General features: G+C 38.5%; 1 protein-coding gene across 5 annotated transcripts in view; it reads left to right on the forward strand.

Annotated features, from left to right (window-relative positions):
* UTRN (utrophin) overlaps window positions 1–19,255 on the forward strand; it is a 513,165-nt gene that overhangs the window by 164,375 nt on the left and 329,535 nt on the right. For all 5 annotated transcript variants that reach the window (XM_047733710.1, XM_047733711.1, XM_047733712.1 and 2 more), the window contains 5 exons: window positions 2,067–2,212; window positions 2,884–3,096; window positions 14,177–14,290; window positions 14,951–15,106; window positions 18,675–18,845. In XM_047733710.1, the coding sequence (XP_047589666.1) occupies window positions 2,067–2,212; window positions 2,884–3,096; window positions 14,177–14,290; window positions 14,951–15,106; window positions 18,675–18,845 (800 nt within the window). The remainder of the gene's footprint in view (window positions 1–2,066; window positions 2,213–2,883; window positions 3,097–14,176; window positions 14,291–14,950; window positions 15,107–18,674; window positions 18,846–19,255) is intronic.

Here is a 19,255-nt window from a genome sequence, read left to right on the forward strand (position 1 = left end):
AGTTTTTTTGAAGGGTGCCGAGCCCCCCACTTACTGAAGGAGGCCAGCTAACACCCTTACTAGTAAGACTAAAAAGAATGATCGCTTATTTCTGTTTGCTCAAAATGGTTTTAGCAATACTATCTCCTCTTCGAAAAGAAGTCATGTTTCTCTCTCAAAGTCTGAAATTATTTATTTATCTGTTTGTTTGTTTATTGGGGGGAGAGGGGCCGAGGGAGACAGAGAGAGAGAGAATCTTAAGCAGGTTCCATGCTAGACTCAACGGGGTCTCGATCTCACAAGCGTGAGTGGGTGCCTAACTCACTGGGCCACCCAGAGGCCCCTCAGAGTCTGAAAAATTTTAAAGAGTTTTTACTTTTGGAATAAACCTGATTTTGGCAAGTTACCTGTTAAATGCTTTGAGAGCTCGTTTCTCATCTGTCCTATTTTTTCCCCTTAGCTATTGTGTAAGTCGGGAATTGTGTTGTACTATGTAATGTTATGGGTCATGCGTGTTTAAAAGCTGTGTGTTGAACCATGTCCTTCCTTGTAGCAAATGTAGATTTTGTAATGACTTGTAGGAATCTGTATGTGTCCGTGGCAAGCAAATATGTCATGTTGTCTTTCTTCTGGAAAGGCATTTGGACACTATGCTTTTTTGTTCACTGAATTCAGTTAACCTAGAGTGTAAAATAAATGTTTCAGAGTATTGCTTTTTAAATTTACTCTTATAAAACATGCCTTCGTATAGATCCTTGTCAAAAATAAAGGCATGTTTCATAACAGTAAATTGAAAAAGCAGTACACTGACCCATCTATTTAACGTTACATAATACAACACAGTTCCTGACCTGAAACTAAAAGAAAGTTCTAAATCTATATTTTTTGTCTTTAATTGTGCTAAAATATATATGACATAAAATTTATCATTTTAGCCACTTTATTTATGTATTTTTTAAAGTTTTATTTATTCAAGTGATCTCTACACCCCGTGTGAGGCTCAAATTCACGACCCTGAGATCAACAGTCACGTGCTCCTCCCCCTGAGCCAGCCATGTGCCCCATATTTTAACCATTTGAAGATATAGCGCTCAGTAGCATTAAATGTATTCACACTGTTGTGCAACCATTCTTCAGAACTTTTTCATCTTGTGAAGCTAAAACTCTCAACCCCTTAAACAACAGCTCTTCATTTCCTCCTCCCTCCAGCCCTTGGCAACCACCGTTCTACTCTCTGTCTGCATTTGATGGTTCTAGATACCTCATACAAATAGAATCATGTAGCATTTGTTTTTTGTGCCAGGCGTATTTCACTTAGTATTACATCCTCGAAGTTCATCTGTGTGGGTAGCCTGTGTCAGAATTTTCTTCCTTTTTAAGGCTGACTAATATTCTATTGTATGTATTATACAGCATTTTACTTTTCCATTCCTTTGTCACGGCCCTTTGTCGGTTGTGACTAATGCTGCAAGCTTCTTAACTTCTGCTGCTAGTTGGTTTCACATCTTTGTACCCCACATGAATTTACTTCCTTTCCACACAAGTGTTGCTTGTCCGTGATTTTTACCTTGGTGACTGAAATAGAAATCATTCCAGCTGGCTTTTGCAGTCAGGACCTCTCCGAGGACCTGTGGTAGCCCGGCTGTGGCATTCTGTTTAACACCCAGCGCTCTGTAGATGGCGGTTTGTCTATCTGTTCAAGCTCAGAGGAAGATGGGTGGAGGGGATCTTGATGTTCTTTTATTCTTTGTGTAGTTACTGGGGGAAAGGAGATTAGATGAGACAAAAGAAACATTGTAGTACCATCTTTAGAGAGACATTTCATCATGACCAAATGAAGAAAAAATGATAGTGAGTTAGTTAATATTTCAAACATGAACATCCGCAGGAATGAAGTCACTGACTCTCTGAAATGCCAATGGGATGATTTATCTTAGCAGCTAACAGAGACCCTTTTAAATTTTAATTATGGAGTTTAACTTATTAGGTATTAGGATTCACTTATATAGAGAAGATTAACAGCATGTATATAATAATATTCGGTTCCTAACACTATTTTCTAAAAGTAAGTATTTTTAAATAAACAGAACTGAAGAGCCAACCTGGACATGCATATTTGGAAACATTGAAAACACTGAAAGATACACTGAATGATTCTGAAAGTAAGGCCCAGACATCTTTGAATGCCTTGAATGATCTTACAAAGGTGGAGAAGGCCCTGCAGGAAAAAAAGGTAACACATATTTTAGGTCTTAGAAGTGTAGGGTCATTTTTAATACCTCTTATCACTTATTTTGAAATATTTTTTCAGCTATTTAAAAAAATATTAGTCATTTTCCAGTCAGAATTGGTCAAAAGTTCCTTATAATTTGAAGGTTAGTTACTAAAATGTAGTACCTTAGCTAAAAGAAGAGATACTTATTGAATATTACTAATAGAATAAAAGCATATTTTCTCTTTCTATTGTGCTTAGTCTAGAACTTTCAGCCTGCTCATAATCTGTTCAAATATCTTTAGTAAAATGAATATAACTGAATTGATGTGTTCTTTTTTCTGCGTTGAATAAAAATGCTTCTCTAGTTATTTAGGACACATGACTCTGTATTATTTCATCAGATAAAACAGATCAACCATTGAGCACTGCACACTTGGTCCTCACTGAGTGTATTGTTTTACTGGATTTTAGTGTGGAGAATATATTATTTCTGGCCCACACACAATTCATGAAGGGAAAGCTTTAACTTTTTAAAGTTATGCTTATTTTTTTTTTCATGACTTGTGTACAGTTCTTTTTTAATTGTATACGTTATAAAAAGTGACCTTAGGCTGTTTATAGCCCATATTACTACATCTGTACAGACAAATTATTGTGCATATTTTTAATCTTTTAAACATTTTTTCCAGGCCCTTGATGAAATCCTTGAGAATCAAAAACCTACATTATATAAACTTGCAGAAGAAACAAAGGCTTTGGAGAAAAATGTTTCTCCAGATGTGGAAAAAATGTATAAGCAGGAATTTGACGATGTTCAGGGAAAGTGGAACAAACTAAAGGTCAAGGTTTCCAAAGATGTGCATTTACTTGAAGAAATTACCTCCAAACTCAGAGCTTTTGAGGTAAATCCCAAGGCTAATGGCATTTAAATTTATTAGAGAACAAAGTAGTAATTTATCAAGTAAGACTCTAGTATCTGTTATATGGATATTTTACATTTTTTCATGTCCTAGATTTATTATGTATATAAGTTGGGATTCCCAACTTGCTTTTGATGTGGTGGAGAACACGCTCATTTGCTTTTGCTTTGCAAAAGGGCTTCTTTGCAGAGGTGAACTGGATCTTGAAGATAAGAGAAAATTCCTTAAAACTGGTTAAAGTAACATCTCCAGGTTGAGGAGCCTGCATGATATTCAGACTAGTGATTAGGTCACAGGGCAACTTTGTTAGCATGGTAAAATTGCCCAGGTCGTGGCAGACAGCTGAGTCCTTGATGCTGGTTTTTGTAGACTTTAGACATTTGGAGGTAAAAATCTGAACCAGACCGTTGATAAGGAACATCAAACTGGGAAAACAGGTAATTTGAAGGACATGAAAACCAGAAGTAGGATCCTTTGCTACATCTGAAAATGTCCACAGATGAAGCAGTGATAAAGTTCCAGAGGAAAGGACAAATGTTAGGACATAAGGAGAAGGTGATAAAAGTCAATTTCAGATAAGACAGGATTTTAACATTTTACCTGTGAGGAAGATGGAGAAGTGCTCTCCACCAAATCACCTGGTTTTCTACTAGAAAAGATCAGGATGAAGAATGAATCAATGATACTCTCCTCTCTGTCTTCCTGGTCTCCTTACTTTGGTCTTTTGTGTTGTGGGGTGTTTTCCCACTGTTGTATCTCACAATGGACTTCTGGTATCATGCCTGGTACAGAGAAGGCACTCAAGAAATATTTTTCAATGAATGAAATGAAATTAGTAATAGAAGATTTAAATCTATATCTATATATATGTATATATATATGTATATATAATATATATATTATCTATCTATATATATATTTAAATCTATATATATATGTATGTATATATACATATATATATAATATATATCCAACATTTACATATTTTTTTTAAAGAAAAAATAATATCTATTTGCAATATAAACAAAGTCCCGTTGTTGGTTTGGGATACACGTGTGTGTGTGTGTATGTAGGGTCACAGATTTTCCTTCATAAGGTCATAAAGCAAAACTGGACACTCTGTTTGTGTACTCTCACGTACACAAATCTGATGCATCTTTCTGGGGTTTTCTTTTTAAAAGTAAAAAAAAGAACCATGTACAGCATGGAAGCAAATACATATATATATTTGGATTTAGATTCTAAGAAAGTATATATAGGAGACTATTTATATATTTATAAAATATATGTATTTCATATATATGTGAGGATTTCTATAAAGGATATTAAAAAAAAGTGAAAAGATTGAAAATGAAAACAAAGTTCCTGAAAATGCTGTTTCAAAAATCAAAACCAGGGACCTTATGGTAGAAGAGGGATGGGTAGACCATACAAATCAGTGTGGTGATCTGGATATCTATCCAGAAAGATGAGAGGAGTGTGGTGACCACTGACCTTGGAGGGAAGCTCTCTGCCCCAGTGGATAGCTCCAATGAATGGCTAGGAGAATAAAGATGGTGAGGTTTCTGTGTGTGTGTGTGTGTGTGTGTGTGTGTGTGTGTGTGTGTGGTGGTAGCTGGAGAAATTTGGTTTTTCTAAGTGCAAACTACAGTTCTATCCAAAACTGAGATCTTAGAATAAAGCATTAATTTAGAAGGGGGTGTGTTATATGCAGCTTAGTGTTTTTGAATCATTTACCTTTGTGAGTGGATCCACATCCCCTTCTATGTTTTCAGCTGGAGTTCTAACCAACTTTAAAAACCAGAATTACCCTTATTCATGAATGTAAAATTTGTGGTTATGGTCCAAGCATTGTGTTATCTGTGGCTCTCAACCGGGGATGATTTTGTTCCTGCCCCAGGACATTTGTTAGTGTTTGGAGAAGTTTTTTTGGTTGTCATAACTGGATGGGAGGGGGTGTGGTGTTTGCTTCCAGTGGGTAGAGGCCAAGATTACAGCTAATGCATAAGACATCCCCCACAACCAAAGAATTTTCTGGTCCTAAATGTCAATAGTGTGAAGGTTGAGCAATGCTGGATTAAAGATTTCTCATCTTTTCAAAAGAGCGTGTCTTTGTTTTCCTATTTGACTCTGAGATGTAGTTAGGGAAATTTGCAGGTGAAGATTAACCCAAAGGTTAATCTTCTTTTGACTTTCAGAAGTGTGTTTTAGGGTTAGCTAAATGTGTGCTAATATTTTAATATGGAATTTAAAGAGAATAAATAAAATTCGAAAACACAGAAGAGAGTCCTGTGGTTATAGTAATCCAGCCTTAGGCTTTAGTGGGTTGTTGTTACTAATGTAGCAGATCCAGGCACTGAGAGTGGCTCGTTGGTATGTGTGCCAAATTCATTCCATAATAAATACCCCAGATATTTAGATTTTTTATTATCACCGTAGCAGATTTGTAATGTCTAGCTTTTCTTTCTTTATTTTTTGTGTTTAACTGCAAGATTGTTGACAGTATGTGTGTTCCCTAACTGTGCAAGTTTATTGAAATATGTATTTTTTTATTCTGAAGAAAACTTTTATTCCTTTATTTGCTTTGCTTTGAAGGCATTGTTTGTTACTTAACTACTTACAATTCACTTAGGAAACCTTAGTTTTTCACTCAAAACTATTTACAAATAAATACTCATTTGTAGGTTAGCATTGTTTCCCCCTTTTCGATGACCTGATTTACAGTTTTTTAGCCATTTAAGTTCTATTTGTCTTTAAGGCATGTGGCACAGTAGGTTTTTTGATTCAGTGCTAGTTTATGATGATGTTTCTTAGGAAAACAATGATTGGCTTGCTTATTTTAAAAATGTACTTTTAATTGCATAAGTAATACATAAAGAGTGCTCATTGTGAAGAAATTGAGTAATAGAGAAGTATTGGAGTGAACATTTAGAATTCCCTTTCACCCTCAATACCATTTCCTTTCCTGAAGGCAGCTAATATTAACAGTGGGCCCCAAGAGGGCACAAAAAAATGGAAAGACATCCCAGGCTCATGGATTGGAAGAATAAGCATTATCAAAATGTCTATACTGCCCAAAGCAATCTATGCATTTAATGTAGTCCCTATCAAAATACCAATAGCAGTTTTCACCTAAGTAGAACCAATAATTCTAAAACTTGTATGGAATCACAAAAGATCCAGAATAGCCAAAGCAATCTTGAAAAAGAAAAGCAAAGCTGAGGCATCACAATTCTGGACTTCAAATTATATTACAAAGCTGTAGTAATCAAAACAGTATGGTACTGGCACAAAAATAGACACATAGATCAATGGCACAGAGTAGAAAACCCAGAAATAAACTCGCAATTATATGGTCAATTAATCTTTGAGAAGGCAGGAAAGACTCCAATGGGAAAAAGACCCGTCTCTTCAACAAATGGTGCTGGGAAAACTGGACAGCAATGTGCAAAAGAGAAAAACTGGACCACTTTCTTACACCATGCATGAAAGTAAATTCTAAATGGATTAAAGAGCTGCTTCTCAGTGAAGGAAACAATCAACAAAATGAAAAGACAACCCATGGAATGGGAAAAGGTATTTGCCAATGACATATCTGATGAAGGGTTAGTATACAAAATACAGAAAGAACTTATAAAACTCAACACCCAAAAAATGAATAAGCCCATTAGAAATGGGCAGAAGACATGAACAGACATTTCTCCAAAGAAGATGAGCAGATGGCCAAAGACATGTGAAAAGATGCTCAACATCACTTGCCATCAGGGAAATGCAAATCAAAACTAGAATGAGATCTCACCTCACACCTGTTAGAATGGCTAAACTCAACGACACAGGAAACAACAGGTGTTGGAGAGGATGTGGAGAAAAAAAGAACACTTGTCACACAGTGGAGTATTACTCAGCCATAAAAGGAATGAAATCTTGCCATTTGCAATGACATGGATGGAACTAGGGAGTATAATGCTAAGCAAAATAACTTAGTCAGAGAAAGACAAATACCATATGATTTCACTCATGTGGAATTTAGGGGAAAAACAAATGAGCAAAGGGAAAAAGAGAGAGACAAACCAGTTATAGGGTGCCAACTGATGGCTCCCAGAGGGGTGGGGTCATGGGGTGAATAGGTGATGGGATTAAGGAGTGCACTGATGCACACTGGGTGATGTATGCAATTGTTGAATCACTAGAAAGGAAAAAGGGTCTTTACTGGAGGTTAACATATTCCAGGTGAAATAGAAAAGCTCATGAATGTTACTAATTTTAATCATTTTTTTCACCCTAATGGAAACAAATGATGTTGGAGCCCATGAGGGACAATTAAATAGATAGTACACAAACGCATGAGCTTGGAGGGTGAATCCCACACCAAAGAGAACGATGGTGCCTTTTTCTTTCGTTGGCATGGCATTCGAAAGTATTTCATAGCTATGTGCTTACTTTTTTTCCTACCATCCTACGGTACTTATAAAAGGGTCATGTTATTTGTTTGTGTGCCAATTTTAGTTTAGTGTAGTTTTCTGTTACTTGTTGGCAAATCGTGTTTTTTTCAGCTGCCTACATTTCCTTTGTCTGCACGGCGGGTTTCTCTGTACAGGTAGCAAGTTGGCCTCTGTATTCTTATTCGGTATCATGCTCATATGCGTTCTTAAGTTCTTTTTTACTCCATCCCATGCCAAAGTAGTGACCTCAGTTCCTGTACTTAAGAATTAAAATGTTAATTGGTACTTTAAAAACTGCTTCACAGAAAATCCTCCCACTTCTTCCAGGCAGCAAAACATTTAAAAATACATGAACATTAATTTTTTCAGGATTGATTTTACTTGATTTTCTTATGAGTTGTGGGGATTAAAATTATAAACTTCTGGAGGCTGGTTATATATCTCTCATCACCAGGAATGATATCTTTGCACTTGGGGGTTATAGGTATTTTGTGTTGTTTATTGTTTCTCTTCCCCTCCTCCACTCCTGCAAGATCTTCTGTGATGTGGTATAACTATAGAATTGTGAAACCATCCCCGACGCCCACACGAAACTCTGTCTTATGTTATAGCTGTTCCTGCTTCTTCGGACACTTCTGCAGCGTCTTCCTGCTGTGTTCAGACTCCAGGAGAGTCCCTTGCCCTGGCAGTCCCACTGTCCTTCACAGCTGGCTCCTGCTTCCAATCTCTTCCCTCCCGAATTCCTCTCCCCCGACCGTGGTGCCAGAGTTCTACTTCTGGAAAGGATCTGCTTGTCTTTGCTAATACAGAGTGCACTCACAATCTTCTGCTAGCTTCTGCCCCTTTCTTGCCCCGAAGCCCCTCCTGCACTGCGCCCCCCCCCAACTCCTCCTTCGTGAGCCCAGTCTGGTGAGAAGACAATGTACTAGATCCCAAAGACTGCATTGGACAATTGCTTTTCTCCGGAAATGTCACTTACTTGCTATGAATTCTCATCTTCCTCTTCTGAGCTCAGCTTTTAAGAATAAGCTTGTTCTGCAAACAGTGTTCAGTGTTGCTCAGCACCATGCCCAGAGCTAATTATTTCCTGTGGATTCTACTGTTTACACCTTCACAAACCCTCAACTCAGGCCAGCTTTTACTAAGGCTAGACCTGTGTGTTTCTCCTTCCCTAAGGACAGAGCTCGTTGATGACAGGAGCCCTGTGTGGGAAACAGCAAGTTAAGTGGATGGGAATGTCACTGCTTTGTAGGTGCCTACCGTCATCTTGCCCAGTCGCATTTCTCTACTAAGGTTGGATCTATGCAATCTGAATGCCTGCTTCTCATAAATGGAAGGACTCTGTGTAGTCACATCTCTTCCTTCAGTTGCTGACCAGTCAGATGTGGTTTGACCCGGACTATGGAAGGGGATATGCCAGAACTCAGGGACAGGCAGAACCGAGCTTTGAAATGACTCTGGGAAGAATTTCAGAGTAAAAATGCTATGGTAAATACCTAGTAAGAGTAATCTGCAACATGGCTGATTTGACTCTTTCTAGGTAACATATGATTGATATAATGATCTCACAAGTTTTTTTTTTCTTTCTCATTTTGAATGCATTTTACTTTACTAAAGGTGCATTCTAAACCTTAGATTTGAGAATTTTTCTTAGTTTCAGATAATAAATGTTGTAGCAGTGTCCTTGCTGGTCTTCCCTATTAAATGAAGAAACGCTTTTTACAGAGTGTATTTGGGGACGCCTGGGTGGCTCAGTTGGTTAAGCAGCTGCCTTCGGCTCAGGTCATGATCCCAGCGTCCTGGGATCGAGTCCCACATCGGGCTCCTTGCTCAGCAGGGAGCCTGCTTCTCCCTCTGCCTCTGCCTGCCACTCTGTCTGCCTGTGCTTGCTCTCTCTCCCTCTCTCTCTCTGACAAATAAATAAATAAAATCTTTAAAAAAAATAGTGTATTTGAGGTTCACAAATATTATAAAACCATACAAAATAGAAACCCCATTACCTTAAATTAGTGTTTTAATTCTGACTTCATGCTTCTTCTTGCCTGTGCCTTGGGTTAGAAATTGCTTAAAAAGCTGTGGACATTCCAGAAGATGGGGAAGGAACAAAATAAAATGCCAAGATTTAGCTGTCAACAAAATCTTGGGAGGTAGTTGTGTACTTTGGAATCTTATTGTCTTAAATCCAGAGTTACCAAGCTTCCCATTTCCCCCATCCCTAGCTTAGGGGCCAGGCTGGGAGACGGGGTGTTTTAGGGTTAAAGGACTTATTTTAATGACCTTGCATTCCTTTTCCATGACCCAGCAGCAGGTGTTGCCCGTCTCAGACACGTACAAATCAGTGCTTTTGAGCAGTGATGGTCAGCGTAGAATTTTGGCCCTTCCAAACTAGAATATTTGATACTTTGGTTTTCAAAATACCATAATAGTCACTTTATAGTTGTTTCAGAATTTGTGAGAATGAGAAACAGTTGTCCTAGGTTAGTACTTACAGTTTATTCTGTGCATGTGAATTAATGATAGATATTTATTGTAGAAGTTGACTAGTATTTTAAAATGTTTCATATTGCTTCAAAAGAAGCATATATTCAGAGCATATATTTTATATAGTTATATATATATTCTGTGTAATGTACATGTGTGTATTCTGTAAATTCTGTGTATTCTGTAAGTGAATAGAGGTGGAAAAAAATTAAATACTCATTGGACATTAGAAACTCAGAAGTACATAAGCTGAGTGTTTTTTTTAATGGTCAGAGAAATACTTTTCATGGGAGCTCTTGTCTTTTCTTCGGAATTTCTTTCTTGTGTAATTGACTTAATGGCGAGTAGAATTTGGGTATCTTTTTTAAGGCACAGGAAACACCTGCCACAGGTGGATTGAGACAATACTTTCTTTCTGGGGAAAGAGGAGGTATTGGATGGTGGAGCAGAGCCCACATCTTCTGCCCCCCACACTTGCCTGCACACAAGCGGTAGCTAGTAGTGAACTTACTGACCTCTTAACCCTTCTCATCTGGTGTAGCCACAGGGTGGGGATGCTGCCACTAGGCATTTCTAAAGTTTTGGTCTTCCCTTCTTTACTGGGCTTCCTTCTGCTAAGCTGAATCCAGAAGATCTGGTAGCTCTTTCAGTTACTTTTAAATACCAATAGGATAGAATAAGGATTAATGCTGGCAAAAGTTAAACACATTCAGCTGACTCATGCCAGCATGTAGTCTCCCTGGTTGGTCCGTCCTGCACTTGGAAGTGGTAACTCTTTATGGGTCAGTCTTGGTACTAAAGCTTTTATAGCTCTTTGTAGTAATAACTAGTGTGTACTGCACGCCTTGTCCAAACCTTATCTCTGTTTTTCGGAACAATCAGGCGAGCTAGTTTTCATTATTCCTATTTCGTAGGAGATCTGCTGAGGCTCAAAGAAGAGAAATTGCTTTCTCAAGACCTTGTGGCTGGTGAGGTGCTGAGCTTGGTAGTAACACTTTTTATCTTTCTTTTCCTGGGCCACACTGCTTTTCTTAGAACTCAGAGTGGCCAGGATTACGTGAAGGACTTTAGTAGTGAAAACAGATGGTCAGATTCCTGTCCATTCCTTTTGTTACTGTTGAGATGACGACTTGGTCTTCATGGCTTATCTGTGTCTGTTGCTTTCTTCTTCTTTTTTCTTTCCTTCTCATGTTGAAGTGTAAGAGAGAGTAGGAACAGGTGTGTGTGACTCGTGTGAGCTCACACGGTCTGTGTGTATCTGGGAGAGGAAGGAAGGAAGGTGGTTGGTTTCTCACGTGCTAATGACACATTGCTGAGGCTGCTTGCTTCTGTCAAGGCTGCTTGTGATGAAAACCTCCATGGCATGTAATGCTTCCCTATAAATTTCAAAAATCCTTGGCCCAGAAGACCATCCATTTTTTAATTCAAAACTGGCATTAATGGATTACCCAGTTATATAGCAGTAATGATGTTGCAAGTTCTTAAGAAGTTGAGAATGGAGAGTAACATTGCAGGAAATGGCAAGTTCAGCGGGCAATTTAAAAAAGTCCTCCCTGAATCCTAGAGATAGATCCATTTGTATGTTCTCTCTTTTCCCACTTTTTATCTTTCTGTACCCCACTTCCCCCTGCCCTGGGCACATCTTGCCGTGGACAAAGAACAAACACGGAGAAAACACAGGAGAGATACATCACCAATTAAAATAATACATAGGAGGAAGAGTGCATGAGCTTGTGAGGATAGTGACAGGCAGGCTAAAGAACAGAGGGGAAGGATGCTTGTGGGAAGCTCACAATGAGACGGAAAGGGTTTTTGACGCTGAGTTTGGAAGTGTGTGCAGGATGCCCAGAGTCAGTAAGAGAGGCTGAAAGGCCAAACAAGTGCTTTTTGCTCCCTGTCTTCATCAGAGAAGGGCCCTGTACATTGGGAAGTGTCAGATGGTCATTACTGAGGGGAGCATTCATGCCTCGATGAGGAGTTAGACAGGAAAACTACCCCAGAGCCTGCAGATGTCTACATCTACATCCCAAGTAATGTGGGCATTTTACCCTTGGTCTCAAGGCCACATTATGAATCTTGTGAGAAATAACCAGAAAAATAGAGTTGGGTCAATATCCTAATTTGGGGGGAACATTATTTTCTAGAAGTTAAAGACCCGAAGTAAGCTTCTTGTCCGTTCCTGGCAGAGCTATAGATAAATGACAAACCGGAAATCTTTTATGTGCTTTGGCAAGAATGTGGTGGTCGCTAGGAATCATCATAGACTCCACCAAGAAGCCTTGCCCAGACTTATTTCCTCTAATTACTGCTTTCCTTTATTTATTTTTGGAGGAGGGATACTAGATTATTAGATACAGACATTTGTAATCTCCCCTTTCATGTATGCTTATTTGGTTCAAATAATGGCTCCCAAACTCATTTTTAGCAACTCTTGACTTCATCAGTAAAGTATTTGAGAAATCTCTTCCAACCTTATGCAAAGGAGGTGGTAAGGCAGTTAGATGTTAGTGTTACATAGATTCCTGTATTTTGAAAACTAAGCTAAAACTTTATTGATTAATGAATGACATGCATCCTCATGGGGAAATGCTCAGGTAGGCACTGTCTTTGGCCCTGTTTTTCACCAGAAAAAAAAACCTCAAAACCCAGCAGCAAAAAAAATTCCAATAGAAAAAGGACATCCCACTGTCAGATTTGCAAATAAGAGAAAGCCAGGAGGAGTAGCTGGTACAAAAGTGGTAAAACTAAAAATTTAAATCATTTTATTGGCTTTTAATTATTACATTGGTTAACTGTTGTTAACATAACAAGGGAAGATTTCGTATTTATAAATATCAAGTCTTGAATTTATTCCAGAAGTCACTGAAAAAATATGAGATAAGGGAAATGTAATTTTGAGGTTATGGGAATTTTGAAATTCTGGCTAACCATGAATAATATTGTGACCAATATATCTATGAACAAACGAATTAAAGAAAGAAACATAAGACAACGCTACAACAGGAAGAATTAAGCTTAAATGATGTTAGATGGCATTTTATGACTATAAGAGCTATATATGTGAAATAGCAGGTTCAATTGTTACCATTCATTCCAGCATGATAAGGAGAAGAATAGTTGGTTCTGGGTGGTATGTTATAAGGACATTAAAAAAAAAAATTGGTGTAGTTTTCTGAGCATGAAGATGGGTGTGATGAATGCCATATCTGGACTTCATGTCTTAGAGACATCCCAGAAGGAATTTGGAATACTTAGCCAATAGGAGACCAAGGGAGGACACAGTGACTGCTTTAAATCTTGAGCAGGATTGTAAATGTACTTCCATTCTTAGGGTTGAATGAGAAGCAAAGAATCGACAGGATATAAGCGAACCAATTCAGCTCCATATCAGGGAAACTAACAAGTAAAACTGATCAGTGACGGAATGGGAAACCTTGGGAAGAAATGACTAGTACTTTGCTCTAATACTGGAGATCAAGTTGGACTTACTTCATTGTATTAATGGCCCAGTTCCAATGTTACTGTCTCTTCCTCTCTCTGCAAAATGTTTCCTTTCTCACTTGTTTTTGATCTGCAGCACCACACACAGTAAGGATTGCAGTGGGTGCCTAGTAAATATTGGGTGAAAGGATGAAGCTGAGCAGCGGACTGTCCTGGGTTCTTAGGTAACAAGGTGTCTGACAGCAGAACTACGAGCAATCAATCTATTGTATCCCCTCCACTATGCTATAAATTTATCCCTGCTTCGAGTAGCTAACTTTTGGAGAAAATTTGTTCTAAATTATATGAGAAGAAAAGATTTTTTAAGCTGATTACATCTAGTAAAGCATTTTTCCTGTAATTTGAATTTTTAATCACTGATGTTGCGCACATTTAAGCAAAGTAGCTTGGTTCCCTGGAGAGTGTTTTGAGATTTTTAGAATGATCACCAAACTGTCATCTCTTAAGGATTTTAGTCGATCATCAAGAAAATCATTATTTTCAAATTTGGAAGATTAAAAAAAAAGATACACAATAAATAGAAATGATGCTATCAAAGTTGTGAAATGTCGCCTTTCTTGCAATAGCGATAGACCTTGAGATGCACTAGGTTGAGTGTCACTGAGTAATTTCCCCGTTTGTTATTGCGTTTGGTTTAGGCGGATTTGAAAGTCGTTGAGAAGTGGGTGGATGGCGTGAAAGACTTCTTAATGAAAGAGCAGGCTGTCCAGGGAGACGCGGAAGAGCTTCAGAGTCAGCTGGACCAGTGCTCTGTGAGTTCTGCTGATTTAGGAACTCTGCTGTAACAAATAACATTTCCTTCTGCTTCTTTGTTACTTGCTGTTATTAAAATTGCATGAATATGACATGACAATAAACCGAGATAAAGGATCTTTCATCGTAAACCTTTTATTTTTTTTTAACTTGAAGTTATTAAAAGAATGACTATTTATATTTTCATTTTTGGCCAGGGTTATAGAATTCTGCGTAGAGAGAACAAGAGCAATTTTAATTCATTAGGAGCTGCTATCTTATGTTCCAATGATAATTTTAGGGTCATAATCACCAATTGTACATTGCTCTTATTATGCCACATGGTGAGGCTTAAAGAGAAACATACTTAACAAGTGAAATTTGCCGGTAAGACTCATGCAATTTATATTTGGCGAAATCATTAGGCTTCTGTAAATTAATGGAGACCACTACTCCCTGCCGAGAGTCAAGTATTTCCAATCTAATTTGGCAGATGGCTATATGAAGCACCCAGGTGAAATGAATTTCTCAAGGCACAATATTTCTTAAGTAGTTAGAAGTCCTAACTCCCAAACAGTCTGTTTTTATAATATCTTCAGGGATGCAAGCAGAGACAAATTACAGTAATGGCACCCACTTATATAGGAATGAACTCAATATGGGCTTGTTTCTGTATTCAGGCCTTTGTTAATGAAATAGAAACAATGGACTCATCTCTGAAAGGCATGAGAGAAATAGAGGCTAACCTTCGAAGCTGTCCAGTTGCTGGGATCAAAACCTGGATGCAGACAAAACTAGTGGATTACCAAACCCAACTGGAGAAACTAGGCAAGGAGGTATGTTTTTCAGGTCTCTCTCTGTGGCTTTTAAGAGGCAGACTGTTCCCTTTTTACAGTGTCTGAATTGATTTTGTAGCCCATCCAGTTTGAAAAACAGTGGTCTAGAACAGCTATAGCATGGGTGGCAGGTTGGGGCAAAGAAATGGATTTTTATTTTAATTAAGGGAAGGCACTAACAGGTTAGTTTGGCTCCTTAGTGGGAATGAGCTTGGCATGTTCTACAAAAAACTAGAAAGGCAGTGTAGCTGGAAGAGAATGAAGAGAGAAGTTAGCGGATGGGTAAGGTCCGAAGTCAGTATGTAGGTGGGATGAATTGTCTATAGCCTTTGAAACAAAATTTTAAAATTTTATTTCAAGGATGATTTCACACAGAAAGCAGAGGGGTTTGAGCAGGGAAGTGATGTTACCATGTGGGAAAGCCAGAGTGAAAACAGAAGATTATTTAAGAGGTTATTGCTGTCTTGGTCCTTCAGACTGGAGAGATAGTGGTGGAGGTCACGAGGACTGTTAGGGTTGGTCTATATTTGAAATTAGAGATAGGAGTCTAGTAATGGATTGGACGTGTCATCTTGAAAAGGGAATTGTCAAGGAAGCTGAGGGTTTGTGCAGAGCTTCCACTCGGTGTGAATTGTGGTGCTGTTTGCTGAAATGGTGGAGACTCAAGGAACAAGAAGCTTTTGTGAGAGCAGGTGAAACGATGATTTCCATTCTGGAAAGGCTAAGTGTGAGATTATGAGGCACACCCATGGGGCTCTTCAGCACTTACTGCTGGAAGGAGGAGAGGGCAAGTCCAAAGATTCTGAGGAGTTAGGGTCAGCTGGCAGAGAAACTCCAGGAGGCTGTGAGGCCCCAGGGCCAGATGGAGAAAGCTTTCCACGGTGCCCTGTACTGAGGATTGCTGAGGCCAAGGGGAACTGAAAGTCGAGCTTTAGATCTGACAAGATGGAGGCTTTAAATGACCTTGAGAAAAGGGTCTGGTGGCTTGACAGGGAAGAGAGTCACATTGGAGAATGTTGAGAAGAAAATGGGAGGTGAGTGGTTGGGACAACAAGTATAACCAACTTTGAGGAAGGAATTTCTCTATTTAAGGGAGCAGAGAAATGGAGTGTGTGCAGGGACCTGGTATCCGAAGACTTGTTTTTGTAATTTTTAGAAATAAGAGATGTTAGAGTATATTTGCATGACAAGAAGAAGGACCACGGTTAGAAGGAGAAAATAAGGAAGCAGAAGAATTTGAGAGAAGATAGTTTCTGGAATGAAGTGTGTCATACATGAGAGGGGTGAGGTCCGCTGTCTCTGTGGAAGAATTGCTGTTGGATAGTTTCTCCGTGGTGACTCTGGGTACAGTAGGACTGCAGTGTAGTTCTCTTCTGATTGCTTGTGCTTCGCCAGTGAGGTTACACAAAGCTGATGTGAGTGAGGAGGGGTGGAAAATTGGAGGAGAAGGTGTGACATACAGGACTGTTCTGCAGACAGTCCTTACATGGTACACATCTCTTCATACAATGTTTTTTGGCTAATGTTTATGTAGGAAAAATTGATAATTTCCATACTTGGAATGTATTATTTTGTTTCCATTGTTTTCCTCCAAATTCTGTATTTTGAATATGTTCAGACTTGAAGGATGAAATAAAGGTAGAGTGAGCAGCCACATACCCATTCTTTAATTTGCCAGTTATAATGTTCTACCACATTTTCTTTCTCTCTCTCTGTCACTCTCTACACACACACACACACACACACACACGAACATGCACACACACTTTTTTTTCCTAAGAATGTGCTTTTGACAGGAGTTTGAAGCTATCATGACACTTCACCCCTAAGTTCTTTAGCATGAGTATTAAATACAAAATGCTTCTGTCATGAATAAAGACAGTATTCTGCAAAACCACAGGACCATTGCCACACTTAAGAAAATAACTTTTTAATATCATTTATTCTAGCCAAATTCAAATTTCTCTAAGTGTGCTATAATCTGATGGTTTGTGCTTGAATTTATTGAGATTGGGAGAAAGTAAATACAGAAAATAGTTTGGAAGTGCCAGCAAGGACCAAAGAAAGTGATAGATAGATACAGACAGACATAGATATTTACATCTATGTATCTATCTACATATACACAAACGTATAGATATGACAACATATAATAATTATTAATTACCATCGATTCATCATGAAGGTAAATATGTGGGAAATTTTTAAGTGTCCTCATCAAGGAGACAACCATGTACTGTGTGAGTCATTGTCTAAAGCCATTCCAGACTCTTGTGTTTCATTGAGTAGTATAAAGGTTGAAGAAGTTTTGGACAAATATAACATTGCCATATTTTTATTTTGCCAAGAAAGGATGGATATATAAAGTCAATCAACAAATAAAAACAATCTGTTTCATCTATTATATCCCTGGTATCATGAAACAAGGGACATTTTAATGCCAAAAAGTAAGAAATATATCATCTCAGGATAATTAATTATAGTTTGGAACTTTAAAAAAAAAGTTCATTAGTGTCTTTATTTCTCTCTGGATCTATGAGATTTATATAATTGACTAGTGTCCAGAAGCTAGTAAGGAGAATTTTCTGGAAGCGGAACCCAAGGAATCTGTATTTGTATATATGTATTTTTTTTTAAAAACGGCCACCCCACTTAGAGTGCTGATCAGCAGGACTTGGGGACTGTGTAGACTGCTGGCTCCTGGAGCCCCTTATGGGGACAGGAAAGCAGAGCTCCTGTTTGACCCCTTTTTATTTTTATGTCTGTGATCCTGTTTGGAGGGTGGGAACAGGAAAGCCTCTAAGGATTCGCTCTTTCTCTCACGAGAGCCATCCTATTCCTGTGCTGGCTTTTGGTCTCTGTCAGCTTTGTGGCCAAGCAAGGCCCTGACTCCATGATCGCTCCGCTGAGATTTCCTGTGAGTGGGAGGAAGCGAGTGCTGGGTGCTCTCTGTGGGCTCTCTGTGGGATGCTCTTTCCTCTCACAGTTGAAGTCCGTTTGTGGTTGGAGGGTCTCTCTGAACATATTTTTATATCAAGTGTTGTGATTATCTGAAATATTTAACTAAGTTATTGAATGAGATTCAGATAAAACCTATTTTCTGATGTTACTTTTTTGTGTCGGTGTGCAGGATACAGTATAGTAGATTATCAAAACCAGAATTTTGTACGGCAGTGTTTTATGGGAGAAAATGGACATTCTGGTTGCTTCCAGGTTTTTTTCCATAATAACGCTACTGTAGATTTCCTTAAATTATATGTTTTTATCGTTGTAGGTTAGATTCCTTCACTTGGGATTACTCTGTCAAGAGTTATGCATTTTTAGAATTTTAATAGGTATGTCCATATTAGATTGCTATCCAAGATGTGGTATAGCATCGCAGTTACAAGGATTGTTTTCATTGTCACTAATATTCCACAACGTCAGCACAAATGTATGAAGGATTTTATCTGAATGTTAAAACAAGGCTCTTGGTGGAAAGTGACCCCTGTGTCCTTATTAGAAACTAGAACTTGACATTTAGTGTTTTAGCATTTGTTTATCTGGGTGAATGGCTTTTCCTTTCCAGATTGCTATTCAAAAAAATAGATTGTCTGAAAGTCAGGAAAAAGCAGTGAACCTGAAGAAAGACTTGGCCGAGATGCAGGAGTGGATGACCCAGGCAGAAGAAGAGTACCTGGAGAGGGATTTTGAGTACAAGTCCCCGGAAGAACTCGAGAGTGCGGTGGAAGAGATGAAGGTGAGTCTGGGCCAGTGGCAACAGGTTTGATAGGTCCCCTTCTCCGTTAAATATGAAGGACTGAATGAACGAATGAATTGGTGGATGAATCTGTCGGTCTATCTGTCATCTGTGAAGAACGACATGGACATATAATCTTGCGTAGTTGGATTTCAAACTGGAAAAAAAAGTATGAAAGGATAGCTGCTATGATTTTACCAGGAAAAGGAAGCCGGGAGTCCACGTGTCACATATGGTGCATGAGTTGCGTCCATGAAAGCCCCGAAGACTGTCTCTTCCATTAGAACCTCAGGGAGCCACAGAGAATGACTCAGAAATTTAGTTTAATCAATTACATTGACAGTGTTGTGCAACCATCAGCCCTGTTTCCAAAAGTTTTAAAGCATTGTCTTTTGTTAGGAACAAGGGTG

The sequence above is a fragment of the Lutra lutra genome, chromosome 6, assembly GCF_902655055.1.
Source record: "Lutra lutra chromosome 6, mLutLut1.2, whole genome shotgun sequence".
Classification (NCBI taxonomy): Eukaryota; Metazoa; Chordata; class Mammalia; order Carnivora; family Mustelidae; genus Lutra; species Lutra lutra.